The sequence below is a fragment of the Rattus norvegicus genome, chromosome 18 (assembly GCF_036323735.1).
Source record: "Rattus norvegicus strain BN/NHsdMcwi chromosome 18, GRCr8, whole genome shotgun sequence".
Taxonomy (NCBI): domain Eukaryota; kingdom Metazoa; phylum Chordata; class Mammalia; order Rodentia; family Muridae; genus Rattus; species Rattus norvegicus.
Genome location: NC_086036.1, coordinates 35,683,757 through 35,700,288, shown reverse-complemented (window position 1 = coordinate 35,700,288; position 16,532 = coordinate 35,683,757). Strand labels below are relative to the sequence as shown.

Sequence of the window (16,532 nt, the reverse complement as noted above, 5' to 3'; positions counted from 1 at the left end):
CAGATGGCTGTTCTGAATTTAATATTATATTAGCGATGAGTGTGGCCTTTTGGGGTTCATGTATCCTTTGATGATCTAAATAAAAAGCAGAGGCCTCTCTGTCCCCTAAATGGGGCTGAAATATATCCCCATGAAATTCTGGGTATTTGTTTTCTTCTATTTAAGATCACTCACTGAAACTATACCTTGAACAGCATCATGCAATGCTTTAATTATTTAAACTAGTTAGTTTCTGGAAGCATCCACAAGATGTCAGGACCTATCCTTTAATTGACCTACATTTTATAGCATGTATATATTGAACCATTTTACAGGAGAGAACATACCTGGGTTCCTACCTCTGTCACTACAAGGCGAGGGTAGAAATCACACAGTGATCGGTGTGATTGGCAAGTTAAAGCTCATGTCTGCACTCCATGGTGGGAACCATGTGTCCCCATCATGATGGCCCCAAAAAGGCAACAAATGACTTCCTGCCAGGAAGGGAGGCAAACAAAGAGGCTCTGTCCAGGAACTTTATTGAAACCATCCTGTGGTATCTTTCACTGATGTAGTGTGTTGCTGGGAAAGATGATTTTGGCACTAGACTGACAGATCCAGAGTCTGGACTGTCAGGCTGAACCACAGGCTGTTAGATTAAAAGTGGCCCAGCAGTCATACAGCTTACTACCTGCTTCTGGTGGTAGGGTATTGACTACCTTGGTCATTTTTTCAGTTTTGTTGGTGGTATAGTAAAAAAGAGGAAGACTCTGCATTATGCTAATTGACTGGTGATTTTCTTTCTTGCTTTTCTTTTAAAAAATAAGTTTTATATTTTATGTGAATACTCTTGGCTTTGTCCATCAGGCTTCTCTCTCTCTCTCTCTCTCTCTCTCTCTCTCTCTCTCTCTCTCTCTCTCTCTCTCTCCCCTCCCTCCCAGGGAGAGCATTTGTGGGCTTCATACATGTATGTGTGCAAATGCATGTGAATGCACATGTATACTTGGACCTGGAGGCTACAACATCAGATGTCTTTCTCCATTTCTCGACCCTTTATTTACGGAGGCAGGGTCTCTCACTAAACCCAGAAGCTATCAGTTCAGCTAGGGTGCCTGGCCTCTGAGCTGCAGGCATCTGTTTGTCTCCACCTCTCCAGCCCTGACATTACAGCTACGCATTGCTATACCAGTCTCTCTTATGAGTCACAGAACTCAGTTAACAAGTCATGGTAAAGGAGTCATCAGAGAGTTAGGAAGTTAAGCTGACTTTCTACGGCAAACAGCGTCTCTGTCTTTATCTGAGGAAGACCCTTGGCAACAAGCATTCTGTTTATCATGTTTCTTCTTGAAAACTTGCACAGTTAAAAAAGTGTTTACACAGTTTGGACGTACTTTAAAAAAACATTTTCAATGGTACAGAAAATTGTTGGAAATCAGAGATGTGTAAAGAGAAATTCAGCTTTTTAGTAGCAAAACAGTGAGCATAGATTCAACTTAAATTTTATCATAAATGTATAAATGCTTCTTGACTTCCCAAGCCTCTTTCTAAACCAACAGTGGCACCAGTTAAAATCCTCAATATGTCAGAATCATCATCCTACAGACTAGCATCTTTTATGCATCACTTTCCTTTATGCTAGAAGTACCTTGGCTGCTGGGTGAATAGTAGCGTCCCTCTAAAGTTTACCTGTGCAATCCCTGCACCCCATGTTGTAGTAGTCAAAGCTGGGGCCTTAGAGAAAATTACTAAACTATGAAGGTTCTACCATACGGCATGTGGTGAGTGCCCTGTCAAGAGGTCGAAGGGAGCTAGTGGCCCTGCTTATTCCACCCTAGAAGGATATAGGAAAAGGCTCTTACCAACACGGACTCGGAGATTACATTTATTTTACCCATCTGGCCTTTAAAACATGAGAAAATTCTGATATTTTGCAACATCAGCAATACCCACTCAGCTGTTCTACCCATTTTACTGATGAGACAAGTAGGCTTATCAAACTTTTCAGGGGCTGGAGAGATGGCTCAGTGGTTAAGAGCACTAACTCCTCTTCCAGAGGTCCTGAGTTCAATTCCCAGCAACCACATGGTGGCTCATAACCATCTGTAAGTGTATCCGATGCCCTCTTCTGGTGCATCTGAAGACAGCAACAGTGTACTCGTATAAATAAAACGTAAATAAATCTCTAAAAGAAAAAGACTTTCCAAGTTGTTGATTCCTGTGGCAAAATGTTGAGAACAATTTAGAAACGTGTCTTGGGGGTTTGTCTCTTGTGTCCATATCATTAAGAAAAAGGAAAGAGCAGATTTTAAAACTGCTGAAGTGCTCTGCTTAGGAGCCTGTGATTATCTGATATTGGGTATCCTGAATACAGACAAGTCTCTATGGGGATCAGAACATGGAGTTCTGACTCAATAATGAGTTAATCACTTATTAATAAAACATATATGCACAAGAGAAGCCTGATTTTCAGTCCATGCTCCCTAGAAATTTTCTCAGCATCACCTGACTCTGAAGCAATTGCTTCATCTCTTCTGCTTCTCTGAAGACAGGAACCAGAGGCTGACAGGGCTGTTAGCCCTTGAGCATTTACTGCAGCTGAGTACAGGAAATGAGAGAAAAAACACGGAGCCTAAGTTCCTTCCTGGAGACAGATAAGAAATCTCAAAAGGAGAATGGAGTTGCAGCCTTGTGCTTTGCCTGGCCTGCTACTCTGAGTTTCCAATCAGGAGTGACACTCATGGCCTTCATCTGGGAGTGCACTGTTGTGTGTGCTGAGGGTGGGGGGATCGGAATCTATTCGCTGGATTTCCATTCAGTCTCTTGAATTCATTCAGTGGAGCTCGTGGGCATCTTATGAAATAGACTGCTGAGAGACAGCATCGTTTAGAGGTTCAGTCTTGTGCGTGAGGACTCCCATGTGTAAAGAGTGTGGTGTCCTGGGGAGGAGGCAACAACATGCAGACAGCTTGCTTCTCCCCTCCGTTTAAAGGAGCATTGGCAATAGAACAATGCAGGGTCTACAAATGGTCTGATGCCAGAAATTCAAATGACTGCAAGCCAGGCAGGTGGTGTCAAGAATGGAAGCCAGAGCTTTGTAAAGGAACCCGGCATCAGAAACTCCAGTTAATTGAATACATGGTACACCAGATGGTGGGAGGGTTTGCACGGAGTGTATGGGTGCTAATTTACCAGTGAGATCAAAGTTGCCAGGTCCCTACATTTTGTTTTAGATCTCTAAGTACTCCAGGAGTGGTATAGCATACCCATTGTCCCAGTACTTGGGAGGCTGAAGCAGGAGAATTGTTAAGTTTGGGACTAGCCTGGACTGCATGGAGAGATCTTACTCCGAAGAAAACAAAAATTCAAAATATATAAGAACTATGAATCTGAATATAACATGTATAAATTTCAAAATACTGCTAAATAAAAAAAAAAGTGTCATTCCTTTTAAACATCTGATGTCAATCCGTGGTGGAGTTGGTTAGATTTTTTTTTCCAGGAGGCAGATTCTGAAGACTGTATTCAAGAAGCTGATTAGGGGTCTTCCTGGTGTCACCCTCTGTTGAAGGGCAGAGGAAGGAAGGGAAGAGCAACTGAGCAGAGGGACGCATTCAGCCTTAATGCATCTTAGTTAAAGCTTCCTCTGAGGAGACAGGCAGGCCTAAAACTGGAATAGAGTGAAAAGCTGCCCATGCTGTGCTTACATTAGTCAGTCGTTGGAATAGCCTGCCCTTGGTGGACAATTCATAAATGACTTACACAAGCCACTTTCCAGAAAGGGTTGACAACTGACGGTAGAAAGCTGCCTCTGGTAGGGTGTTTTCAGTCTGAAGGATCTGGAAGGCGCTTCATTGCCTATTATAAATAACAGGCAAGGCAAGTGCTTTGCCGTGTGAGTTGTTCCCCCAGCCTCCTATACTCACTTCTTTGTGTAAATTCTGAAAGAAACTACTTCAGGTTCTAAATGTCTCCTTTCTGGAGGGTCTCATGGCCTCCCCTCCACAGCTGCTCTTAGATGACAATGATGCCCAGTGTTGTCTTCTACCAACCATTTCAGATTCTCCTCTCTCTTAGCTGGTTCAAGTATCTCACCTGATGTCAGGAATCAGACAATTTGAGAAGTTAGAGTCCTGCTTGTCCACAGTGCCACCAAAGGTGGGCAACTTGTCATCACCCTGTCCCCAGGGTATAGCAGGAGTCAGAAGTCTCACCTCTTCCTGAAAGGGTCCTACTATGAAGTTGACTCTTTTTTTTTTTTTTTTGCTTATTAATGTTTTTGGCACAAAGTAAAGGTTTCAACTTATAGTTCAGTAGTACCCTTGCTATTCCACCTGGTGGAATTATCCTTTGGTAAAAAGACACTAATAACCTAGGCTTGCAAAAGTAGGGTGAATACATCTCCCGTTTGGGTTCTGGGAATGAAGGTAGATAAAGCCTTCTTTCCGTCTTGGTTTTTAAAACCATTTTTTGGACAACCTTATGGACCAATATTACTTAAGGACAATAATATCAAATGTGCATTGTTTCCAAGAAGTTAGAGCCCCATCTTTCCTATATATCATTTCAGAAAAATGTCATCCTGTGGTATTGTACACAACACATGACCATGTGGCCTTTCTCGCACGTCATTTGCTATTCTCCATGTGCTCTTTTATGATGTGATATTACATGAGATTTCATACCAGTACCTAAGTCATTCCTGAGATCATCATGTAGTGGCATCTGTGACACCCTAGGAACAGGAAAGCCAAGTCCATACTAAAAAAAAAAAGTTTATTTCCATAAAGATGAATCATTGTATCTTCAGTTGTGTTCAACTTGTAACCAAGCGGCTGTTCGTGTCTTTGCCAGTTAGTAGCAGGTCTGGGAACCAACCAGTATTGTTTCTGTTGCTGGCAAGGTGACCATTGATCGCAACAGAAACTGGCTTAGTATTGATGTGTGGGTGTTGGTTACATGCAGATTCTCTAGCCCTGCCATTGTGTCTACTCCACTGATGTTCCTATTCCAGCACAGATGTGACTGATGACAGTCCTGCTAATGTCAAGTGACAATCACTTTGTCTACCTTACTATTTAGTGCCTCTTTCTGAATGGATGTTCTCGGGAAGATAACAACATCCAACATATAGTAAATCTTCCCTCCTGGTACCTATCCAAATAGGCAGACCCATATGCTCATATCAAAGGCTATTCCTTACTCTTTTGATTTTTGTCTTTCTAGGTCCCAGTCAACACTGAATATATATATTCTCTTGAGGTACTTTTCCTAGATGATGAGCTCAAAGTCTGAAACTGTGGGAAGGTATCTCCTCATGTTTTCCTTTCAGGCAACCCCTAAATGGAGCCACCACATGCCCATTTTCATTTTTCTTTACATGCTAAGATGACCTATATATAAAACAAACCCATGTGTCTTCTTCCTCCACTTTCTCATGGTGAGAAACACCAGAGCCTGCAGACAGAAAGGTGCTTAAGAATGGCAGTGGATGGCATGAGAAAGTATGACCTGTTCATTGGGCTGACTTGTGCTTTTTAGCTCTCCTCATGCCCGAGTTGGATATTACCAGTGGATATCCTTCCACTGGTAATAAATTGCCCATGAGGTTAAATGGTTGTTTGATGTCTCTGCTCTGATGGAACCTAGCTGCATGGTCTGCTGTCTTTGCTAAAGCTTCTATCTCTACCTGTGTCTAATACCATTCAAGGATCTAAGTTTCAATTAAGGTATATTTCCCTTGTACCAGAGTCAGAAGAATATAAATTATCATTCTCCTACTAGAATGTATATAGCCTCCAAATGACATTTTCTACCATCCATCCTGATACTACAGGAGTCATTAGGTCTCACAGAGTAGCAGGCCATGTTCTCATTGCAGCTGTCATACTGAGAAGCCTGTTCTTATTCTACACACACCATTCAAAGGAGAAATGTTTTTGAATGAGTGGGTTTCAATAACTTTTAAGAATGAAATATGTGGTCTCTAAAACCTGTGGCGGTTTACCAGGATTAAAAAACAAAAACAAACAAACAAACAAACAAAAAGACAATGTTGCTCAGTGCAATCACTCATCCTCCACTCTGCAGGTACTGGGTGGAGAAGCTTTGGAAACAACCTCCATCTCAGGTTCATGTATCTTATCAAAGCCACCAATGTACTTGTAGTTTATTAGTCACTTAGATTTGTAGTATGCCACAAATAAATTGTACCATTTAGATGGTCAAGTTCTACAGCAGCCTGGATCTTTTATACTGGGTTGGAGAGATCTGGTGTCAGGACTATACATCTGAGTACAAGACTGTGTAAAGTGATTTTGGTTCCTCTTTCCAATAGAAGGCCACCATTTGCTAGAGCAATGACTACACACATGACAACCTGCTCTAGACTAACTCCATCGTACTGCGCAACAACTGTACCACTCCTTTCTCATCTGTTTTCAACTCTCCTGTTACCTCCATTACCACCTCTAGTAGACTGTCTAAGTGGATGGCAAAGAGAGTACATGCAACAAGACAATTTCAATAAACAATTTCCTCAAATTTACCTAGCTGCCTGTCTCCATGACTGTGTACTCCAGTGATTGTGGGCAAGCTATCTGCTTGCTAGCTTAAGACAAGCCTTCCAATTGAACACTAGGTGTCACCTGTGTTGTGCGTTCAAGCAAGTTTTGAAGATATTTTCTCATTTCTTTGGTGCCTCTTTATTGATTCTGCCGTTTGAAATATAAATGCATTCTTCTTTGCTGAATTATCGTCTGCTTTATGTCCTAGCTACTCCTCCATTTCCTTCTCTCTGCTTACCTTAAAATCCTTTGAAAGAGTTATCTCTGTTCAATATCTGCAAATTCTACCTTTATTTTCTCCTGAAAATACTCTAGGGAGGTTTTATCCAAAACATCAGGAAACCTGCTCTGGTGCATATAGGTATCCAGTAAATATGGCTTTAATAACTTTTTAATGCTGGGATTAGACCTAGAAATGTGCACATTTTAGGCTGGTTCCTTACTAGTAAATTAACCCAAGCAATCCTTCAATAACTTGATACATCTTTACCTATAAAACACAGGTGCACAGGTGCACAGGTGCATGAGCACGCGCGCGCGCGCGCGCACACACACACACACACACACACACACACACACACACACACACCTCGTGTGTGCATGCAAGCACATTCTGCCCCTCATACCACTGTAAGGTGACTAGTAAAGTGCTTATGTTGTAGTTGCTGTGGTCAAAGTAGGAAGGTCCTCTGGTCAAAAGTCAGTGTTTTCTCCTAGTGAGTTTATTTTCTATTTTCCATGATTTAGTTTTCCTTTAAAAGTGAGCACATCTGTTTTCCATGACACACAGAACATTACACCCTCACAGTAGGTTCACTCTCTCACACACTTATTGGCTCACCTCCTTAAGCACCTTGCTTTAATAGACACCTAAGAGTCTAATCTCAACTGTTCACCCACCTTCTCAGCCTTTCACTTGGACATTTAAGAGCAATGCTCACAGACATGTTTCTGACTTTTCTCTCTACTCTTATTCTTTCCACCAATCGACTTCCAATGCTAATTTCATTTGTTTGACTAGGACTGGACAAGAAGTTGGTGGGAGGCATTTTTATTCAAACCACTATGGAAACCACCAAGGTTCAAAAAGTAGAAGTGAACTGGTAAAGAACTCTACATTCAGGAAATCAGCACACTGGCCTTTGGCCCAATCTTCTTATGTTTCCAAGTGCAGGTCTTAAGCAGCACAACCTTCTGAATCCCTGTCCATGCTTTTTCCTTGGAATCCAATATCCAAACTTTTCAAGATTCCTAATTAAAGCAACGTTTAATTTTCTATTGCTGTGATAAAATGCAATGGCCAAAGCAATTTTCATAGGCAAAATATATTTGGGCCCACCTCCAGTGACAAACTTTGCCCAACAAAGCCATTCCTCCCAAGCCTCCCTATTATCACCAACTGGGTGATAATTTAAATGCAGGATTCAGTGAGAGACATCTCATTCAAACCACACCACCAAATCCTTGATCTTCTCTATATGCTTTGATGTAAAATTTTTTTCAAAGCTATGGCCTCTTAATCAGTGTTCAAGGACAAGATGTATTCTATTCAGTTATTCTTTGAACTTCATGTTGCCTTGGAATTTTGGGGTTCCACCATGTTTGTAAAATGATTCTCTACCATCTTGAATTGAGTCTCCAATCGGGAAACCCCATCAGTCACAGAGAATCAAAACTAATACTTTAAAACCTAGATTTCAATTATTGGAATATTATTTCACATGTATAGTCCTTCTTAAAGTACACATATTTTAAAATTTTTGTATTCACAATTTTTTGTTTTTAGAAATTTCAAATGATCAAGAACCTATTTGAGCCATTCAAGGAATAACATTGGCACATTTCCTGCTCTCAATGAGTCTGCATTCTCTTGAGGGGAAGAAAGCTATTTCTCAGCAATAGTGGCAAGTATAACATTATTATATCATATGCTAAACAGTACTAGGAGGGAGGATAAGCCAGAGACTGGGGCTAGCAATGACTGGTAGTATTCTTCTGAATGAAAGTGGGAAGCAAACTCTATAAATGGCAGTGCTGCCATTCACCTTTGTAACTGTATCATCTAGAAAAATGAGAGTCTATAGTAAGCACAAGGAAACATTGTGTGAGTTGGGAGGGTGTTAATAATGAGAGCTGCTAAGAGCTCTGCCTAGTGTTCTTCCTGTAAACTGAGAGCGCGGATGATGGCTTGACAATGAGAGAAGAATCGTACTGGGTGGATTCAAAGGCAAAAGCTGACCATATTTGCTGAAAGATTGATGTGAGGGCTGAGGCAGGCCTGATGGAGTGGAGCCAGGGATCAAGGATGAAGACAAACGTTCAGTCTGAGCAACGAGACTAGAGTAACCGTGGACTAAAGTTTTGGGGTGTGGCAGGTTTGGAGACCAAGATTCAGTTTCTTTGGGACTTACACCAAGTCTATATTTCTAGGTGTCCAAGTCTCTCTGTCTCACAGTTTCCTGAGATACTTAAAGCCAAATCCTGCTGTGTATCCAAGGAAAAGCGTTCTGAATCCTTCTGCGGAAAACATCACACTGATTCCACTGCTTTCTTGGCCAGACACAGAGGCAGCCTGAATTGATGGTTGTCTTGTTTTTCATATTCCTGGAATAGCCAAGGAAACCTTTTTTTTCTTCAAATTCATCCCGAAGGCTTTATTTTAAGAAAGAAGAAGATGATTGAAGGGGTAGCATAAGGGAAGAATTGTTTGTTGAATGGTTCTGATGACGGCAACAGCTTGAGCCAATTAGTTGGTTATCATACATAACTGTCCAGGCAGTCTAACCCCAGGAACACACCACAGTTCCTTCTGAGCTTGGCCTCATACATTTAACCTTGACCTCAACAGGTTCAGTCAACTCTTGTGATTTAAAACAGCACACATACATAAAACAGGATCACCAAGTGGTTAAAGGGGGGGGGGCAGGAACCTAGCAAAGAATGTTCTGGCTCTCAATAACAACATCCAAGGGGATAATTCAGATGCAAGAAAGTCAAAGAAACCCAGGAACAAAAGTGAACAATTTGAGAGAATGAAATGAGAAGGAGAATAGAGGAGAAGGAAAAGGAGACGGAGAAGAGGAAGAGGAAGAAGAGGGGAGAAGGGATAAGAGTAGTAGTAAAATTTAAGATTGTAAACATTCCCTATCTGCCTTTGTTTTTCCTAAGCAAACTTATCAAGACCTCTTCCAATAAGAGTTAACTTAGGGATGGTAAAATCCAGGAGGGACACAGACAGACAAACAGACACACACACACACACACACACACACACACACACACACAGAGAGAGAGAGAGAGAGAGAGATTTTAACATGTAGTTAATTCTCTCTTTGCTCTAAATATAACCCTTCTTATTTGCATGTCAGTCCCAGAATGCTTTGCAACCTCACAACTCCTGGCTAGTAGTTTTAGCATCTATGTAAGAGCAAACCAAAATGTTTTGGGTGTTTCTTTGACCTAGTCTTCTCTTTCCCTGTCTTTTTTTTCATTCATTCTTGTGTTTTGCAAAAGAATTCAAGGTGGTGACCTTTGCTTGACATTTCTCCTCCTGGCTTGAAATAAACTGGAAATTGTTGCAACTTTTCCTTTGAAAACTGCATTCAATCCAATTGCCATGACTAACCAGAAGCCTTTGGGTTAATTTACTAGACAGGGAATGTTTCAGGCAGTTAGTGGGCCCTTTGATTATGTGATCATGCTATTCATTTCTGGGTGGTGAAAACAGGTTACAGCATTTGGAACCCTCTCTCTGTATGTACCTTTTATAGTTGTTCTGTTGCAAGAAAATCTTCAATTTAATGACAAGATTTCAAGAAGTGTGGTTGGAGGGCCTGCCTATAGCAATGTCAATGTCAGATCCCTAACAGATTGAATCATACTTTATGACTTGCACAGAATTCCTGCTTAGTGGAACATTTGGATTGAGAATTGGAGAGTGAGGATGGTAATAGGAGACTTAAGATTTTCTATTTTTTTTTGCATAGCAATGAACTTTTTGGATACTATTTAAATCATTTTGGGTTACTTTTTTAGGAAAAAATGCCCCACCCCATTGTTGTTTAGACCCCCATGCCCACTGGCCTCTCCAGTTTCTCTTGGCCTTTTCAAGTAGCTAAAGGACATTATGGCTTCAAAAGCCACTTTCGCCCTAGTAAATTGTGTCTTTCAACAATAAACTCAGGATTTCTTCCTCACACCTGGCTGGTTGCTCAAAGACAACAACATTGGCAAAAGAGTCACAAATCCGTGACTGTAGAGCAGAATGTGCAGGGTTTCTACCTTCCCACTACTGGGTTTTTTTTCTGCCTCATACCTACAGAACAGCACAATGCCTTGACCTGCAAGAGTCAAAGAGAGAATAATTTTTAAAATACAGAGTATGAGCAAGAAGCCGTAACCCTCACACACATCCATTTCCAGAGTGAATTTACTTTGCATTGTTAAATGCATATGTTCATGGGCTAGATGCACCAGACACCGAGTCAGACTGCATAGAGTCTGATCAGGTCTCCACTCTCCAAGGGGCTGTGTCTACTGTTTACAAATAACCTAAGAACAGCAGAGGCGCCGCCCAGTCTTTGGTCCTAACAAAGGCGGCAGCGCCACACTCCGTCCCCTAGTGAAGGAGGACTGAGGACCCCCTAGAAGGGAGTCTGCTGCCATTTCCTTTTTAAGGGCATAGCTCGGAAGATGGGAGATCGGTGTAGGGGTTGGTGGGAAGCTTAGGTGTTCAGAGGGGCTTGGCCCCGGAGCCTAGGGAACCTCTAGCGGGGCTTTCGCCCAGGGCTGCAGCATCCTCGTCTGGAAAAGTCCCTCGCGCCCTCTGGCGGTCGAGGAGAGGGTTGACTCCGCGGAGCTAGCAAGAAGAGGGAGGGGTGGAGTGGAGTGGGGGTGGGGGTTAAAAAAAAAAGAAAAGAAAAAGTGGGTGAGGCAGATGCAAAGAAGAAAATCAATAGGGATAAGAGAGAAGAGGGAGGAGTCTCAGATCAGCCATTCCTGCCTTACGGGGTCCCAGCTGGCACCACAAAAGAAAAAGAAAAAAAAAAAAAGCAACAAAAAACAAAAAAGAAACCCGGAGCCCGGCGTGAACGCCAGTGGAGGAGGGTGCGAGTGGCGGGAGGCGGGTCGGGGCGAAGGGGGACCGGGGAGATTTACTATTGTCTCTGGCAGCCGCCGCGGGAGCTCGGGAGGGGGGCGGAGGCGAGAGGAGGCGGTAGCACCGGCCAGCGCACCATTCGCTCCACCTGATCTGGGGCGCTGTGCGCTGAGCCAAGCGCGCGAGCAGCAGCAGCAGCAGCGAGGCAGGCATCCCCTGCAGCCAGAGCCACCACCATGTCCTACCAGGGCAAGAAGAACATTCCTCGGATCACGGTGAGTCCGCCGGTGGCTCCTTGCCGGCCGCAGGAGGGGTGGCTTGGATGCCATTGGCGTGCCCCATCGGGTCCCCGGGGAAATAGGGACCCGGCGCGGTCCGGGTGCTGGAGTGCGGCGGTCAGTCCAGACGGCGCAGACGGCGCCACACTGATGCAGCGACCCTGGGGTTTGAGGAAATCAAAACAAAGAGGAAAACCTTAAACACTGAGGCAGAGAACTTCGGGTTGTTTGTCCAATTCCACCGCCTAGAGCGTATGGCTCACAGGGCTTCGCGGAACCCAGCCTCGCCAGGGGCGGGGGGGTTTCTCCTGAAGCTTGAGGTGTGCTTTTTGTTGGTGTATCTTTTAGGTCTGGTAGGGTATGAGAGATGACACCTTTCTCCACTGGTAGTAGGCAGCCCGACCGCGCCCCTCTTCTTGCTTGGGCCTTAAGGTTTTGATCCCAGCGCCTTCGAGAGGGCGCTATGGGTTCCCGGACTACTAGTCCTAGGGGGATACCCTCCTTCCCCACATATAGGTTTGGGTGTGTCAGATTGGAGATTCAATAGTTAACATGCAATGAAAATGATTAACTTTATTTCCACCTTAATTGTATACCTTTTTCCTGCCATTCCTATTCCTCCTCCCAGAGAAAACTGAGTTTGCAGACAACATTTTAGTTCGCAGTTGCACACAGACGCTGAGTGCATGTGGTGTCCAACTGCTATTGTGTGCTAGAGTGAACCGTCTCCGGCTGGTTGGTGTCATGCTCTAAGTGTGCAACTAGGGTGGAGACATGCCTTTATCAGCTTCGGAAACGATCCCTTCACCCAGCTAGGTGGTGTCCTGGACAAAATACCTCTCTCCCAGCCTGAGAGTCCTCCCTGTTGAGTTGATTTAATGCCCTGAATTGTGGGGACATATGGCAGTCTGGGATAGCATTAAAACAAAAAAGCAAGAGCCAGTGGCATTTGGTAGTTTAGCAGGAAGCAGTATGGTTGTATTAAGATGTGATGTGATGTGATGTGATGTGATGTGTGTGTGTGTGTGTGTGTGTGTGTGTGTGTGTGTCTGTGTTAGAGGAATGGGTGGCTACTCCATCTTTGCAAGGGGAACAAAGGAAGTGATAGGTGGCCACTGGGAGGCTCTGCAGCTGCCCCAGAGCTGACTTCTACCTGCCACCTACTTTCCTCTTAGGGGATCTGTCTTGATTTTGCCAGGAGCCCGAGTCTTGCACTTGCTCCTCTTACATTTGGAAAGCCCTGTGCAACTGCAGTGAAGAACCTTCTTCATACCCCTCCGGCACCGCATTGTTAAGTGACTTATTCCTATTGCAGCATTCCACCTTCAGCTGGCACCAGAGCCTTACTTCACTTTGTGACAATTGCACCCCGCCCTTACCAGCTGTCCACCTGATCCCAGGGAAGAAACCCTCCCCAGGGAGAATAGTTGAGCTGGCTAACAGATCCATTTGCCTAAGAGGCTTTGGGCTCAAGGATGTACTCCTGTGTCACTACCTGAGAACATTCACTCTCCATCCTTGAGAAACAATATGCAGCTTCTGCCAGTGTCTGTATTTGCCTGGTGCCAGTTGTCTTTGCAAAGAGATATAGAAGGTATCACCAGAAAGAATCTAATCAGGATCACAGTGTCCTTTTGATATTGGTTTCTTTAATGAAGTGGTTGGAACCACATCGCTCCTGCTACTGCAGCTGGAGGTCTGCTGCAGGCCACTTATTTACACTTAATGTACAATCATGACAAATCTCCTTTTGGGGACAGGCAGAGAACCTTCCCCCTGCTCCTCCCAATTTTTAAAGGCTTCAGTCATTCTTCTTACAGACCCAGCCTGTGACATGACATTGAGGACCACACCCATTCCTTCCCCCCACCCTCCAGGTATCATTTAAGCCACGTTTAAGGAATGATAAAGACATTTAGGCAGTATAGCCTGTCTTAAGATCCAAAGCCACTGTGGCTGTACCCTGCCCTGTTCTCAGGTCTGGGCTTGTAAGGGGTTCCCTTTTGTCTCTGCTTGGATGCTCTCCGGTAGGGTAGGGGTACTTCATTCATTTTCAGTGTGCCTCCCATCCTTTCTCTGTGCATGGGCGTGGTGCTACATGCAGCCTGTGCTGGAAGCTGGGAATACATCTCCAAGACCTGGAACCAGAACTGGGCAGTGGGTGTGAATTTCTTCAAGCCAGGCTGTCTGGCAGTCATTGTTAGAACCAGGCAGATGACAGGGAGGGCATGGCAGGGGGCGGGGCTGGTCTTTGGAGATAAGGAATCCATTTCTAGATGTTTCTCATGCTTTGTGTTTGCGTTTCTGCAAACAGGGATTCTTTCTTAGAATAAAACATCTCTGTGTGTTTGCATGGCTATAAAAGAGGATTATCTTCAAACAGGAAAAGTATTAAAACACCTTCTGAGACATAGGTAAGAATATAAAAATATGGGCACAGCTCTATGTAGATTGAAAATATAATCAAAGATATAAATCTAACATGTGTTCCCTATTCTTGATATGGGTTCTTTTTTTAAAAAAAATGCAAACCTTCTAAAATTCTAATTAAATATTCTAGTCCCTGTCTTCTCTTCCGTAAAGGCAGCCCCACCCAGTAGCTCAAGTGTCACTATAGGCTGTAGACTGAAGGAGGCAGTCTTCTCTGGGTCTGATCCACTTGCCTCTCCAGACACCACCTTTGCAACCATTTTTGGTTGGGAATAGGTCATTTGCCTCGCTTTTTTGTTTTTATTGCTTTTCTCCTTCCACCTGTTCTTGCTGTTCTTATGAGGTGAGAACACTCACAAGTGTGCATTTGTTTCCTGGTGGCAGGTGGATCTGCTGCCTCTGGTGGATCTGGGAAGGGGCTTTTCTTCTGAGTCGTTCAGGCTTGGATAGTATTGTGCCTTGTCAGGGCAGCAGGTGAGAGATCTTTCCCACCTTAATGCCAGTTTTCAATTCTCAGTGTCAGACACTAGACATTCTGGGTTGCTTAACAGATTAGGCACAACCTCCCAGCTCCACTGTCTCACAGTGTTGGGCACATAATGCCTAAGGAGTAGAAATTGGGTAATATTTTGTCCCAGGATTGTGTACACTGCATGCTTTTCCCATTTAAGCCTGGAGTCAATAGAGTCTGACAGTATACTTGTCCATAGTTTAGGGATTAAAAAAATCTTTTTTATCTATTATGTTCAAATAAATATCTAGCATGTTGAATGTTCTCCACCATATCAATTTTGGAGATACTTTTTATGTCAATGTAAGTCTTTTTCTACCTCTGATGTAACCTCCAACTTGAAACTGACTACTGTGTGATTGGGAGGACTCCTGAAGTGTGGGTACCAGTTTTCTTATCTGAGCATTGACAGAAAACCACTTCATAGTTTAGATCATGGAAACCTAGATAGACCAAGTCAGTTACTCAGAGTTACACAGTGAGAGCTGGAAATCACGCTGATGGCTTATCCAACTTCAAAGTCACTTTTATGCAGCTGCTTGCCTCCAAGAGGCACATAAAGAACCCCCGAATTCATCTTCTCTTCTCCTTCACCTCCTCCTCCTTTTCCCCCCATCTCCTTCCCCCTTCCTGCCCACCCCCCACCCCTGCACTCTGACTGACCACAGAGAGGTGGCTTTTTCTAATGACTAATGGCCTTCTGTAAATAGTGTCTTGTAGATAACTACATCTCTGTTTTCTAGAAGTTACATTGTCTGTGTGATCTTTGGACATTGCTGGACTACGAATCTAAGAAAACCAGCTGCCAGTTTTAATATAGAGCACGGAGCCTGAGCTCTGAGGTCTTGTTAGGAACTATTGTCAAGTTGTGGTTCTATGGTAATTCTTTTTTAAAAAGGGGTGTGGACCAGAGAACTGTAGGAGTGCCTGAGGTCTTTAGGCTGGGGGACTGACTAGACTTGACTTTGAGGAAGAAGCCAGTACATTTTGCCCCTCTCCAAATGCATGCATCTGTGTATTCCTTCTGTGTCAATAAGTATCACTTCATGGGAAGAAAATATTAGGAGGTAAAGAATTCAAGTTCAGAGACCAAAGGAAAGGAATCTGCCTATCCAAGTAAGGCACCATGGAAGGGAAATTCCAGAGTGAAGGACTTGAAAAATCTTAAACACTTAGGAATGGGAAGCATTTGAGCTATCCGAGTGTGGAAATGTTGATGCAGGTTCTGCCTGAGTTATCTGTTTTGATCCTTTATATTCTGAGCAGGTATGCTATTGTTCCTAGCCAGGTTATTCTTCCTGGAGTATAGGCAAAATGTCTCAGGTATAATAAAGGCTTTGAGTACAAGTTGCTATGACCAAATCAGCAAAATACTTTGGGGAATTCCAGAGAGATGTCTTAACAGAATTTGAGACTTACCTGGCTTCAACCACCAGCTTGAAACAAGCAAACAAATGCAAAAATAAGAACAAAAATCTTCCTTTTCATTCCACTGAGCTGTTGGAAGGTTCAATGAACGTTGACCCCTGAAAGTGGTCTGTGAACACCCAAATGTGTTCAAGATAGTAAATATTTGTTTATAAGATCTCAATTCCTTCTGAGTGTGTGAGTATTAATAAAGGAACATTTGGCCACTGTCTGGTAAAGTGATTTTCCTGGGAAATGTTTAAAAT

General features: G+C 43.4%; 1 protein-coding gene across 2 annotated transcripts in view; it reads left to right on the top strand.

Moving 5' to 3' along the window:
• Positions 1-16,532, top strand: part of Dpysl3 (dihydropyrimidinase-like 3) — a 105,796-nt gene that overhangs the window by 30,864 nt on the left and 58,400 nt on the right. The window contains 1 exon segment of one of the 2 annotated variants that reach the window (NM_012934.2): positions 11,778-11,915. Within the exon segment in view, the coding sequence (NP_037066.1) occupies positions 11,877-11,915 (39 nt within the window). The 5' untranslated portion in view covers positions 11,778-11,876. 2 annotated transcript variants of the gene reach the window in all.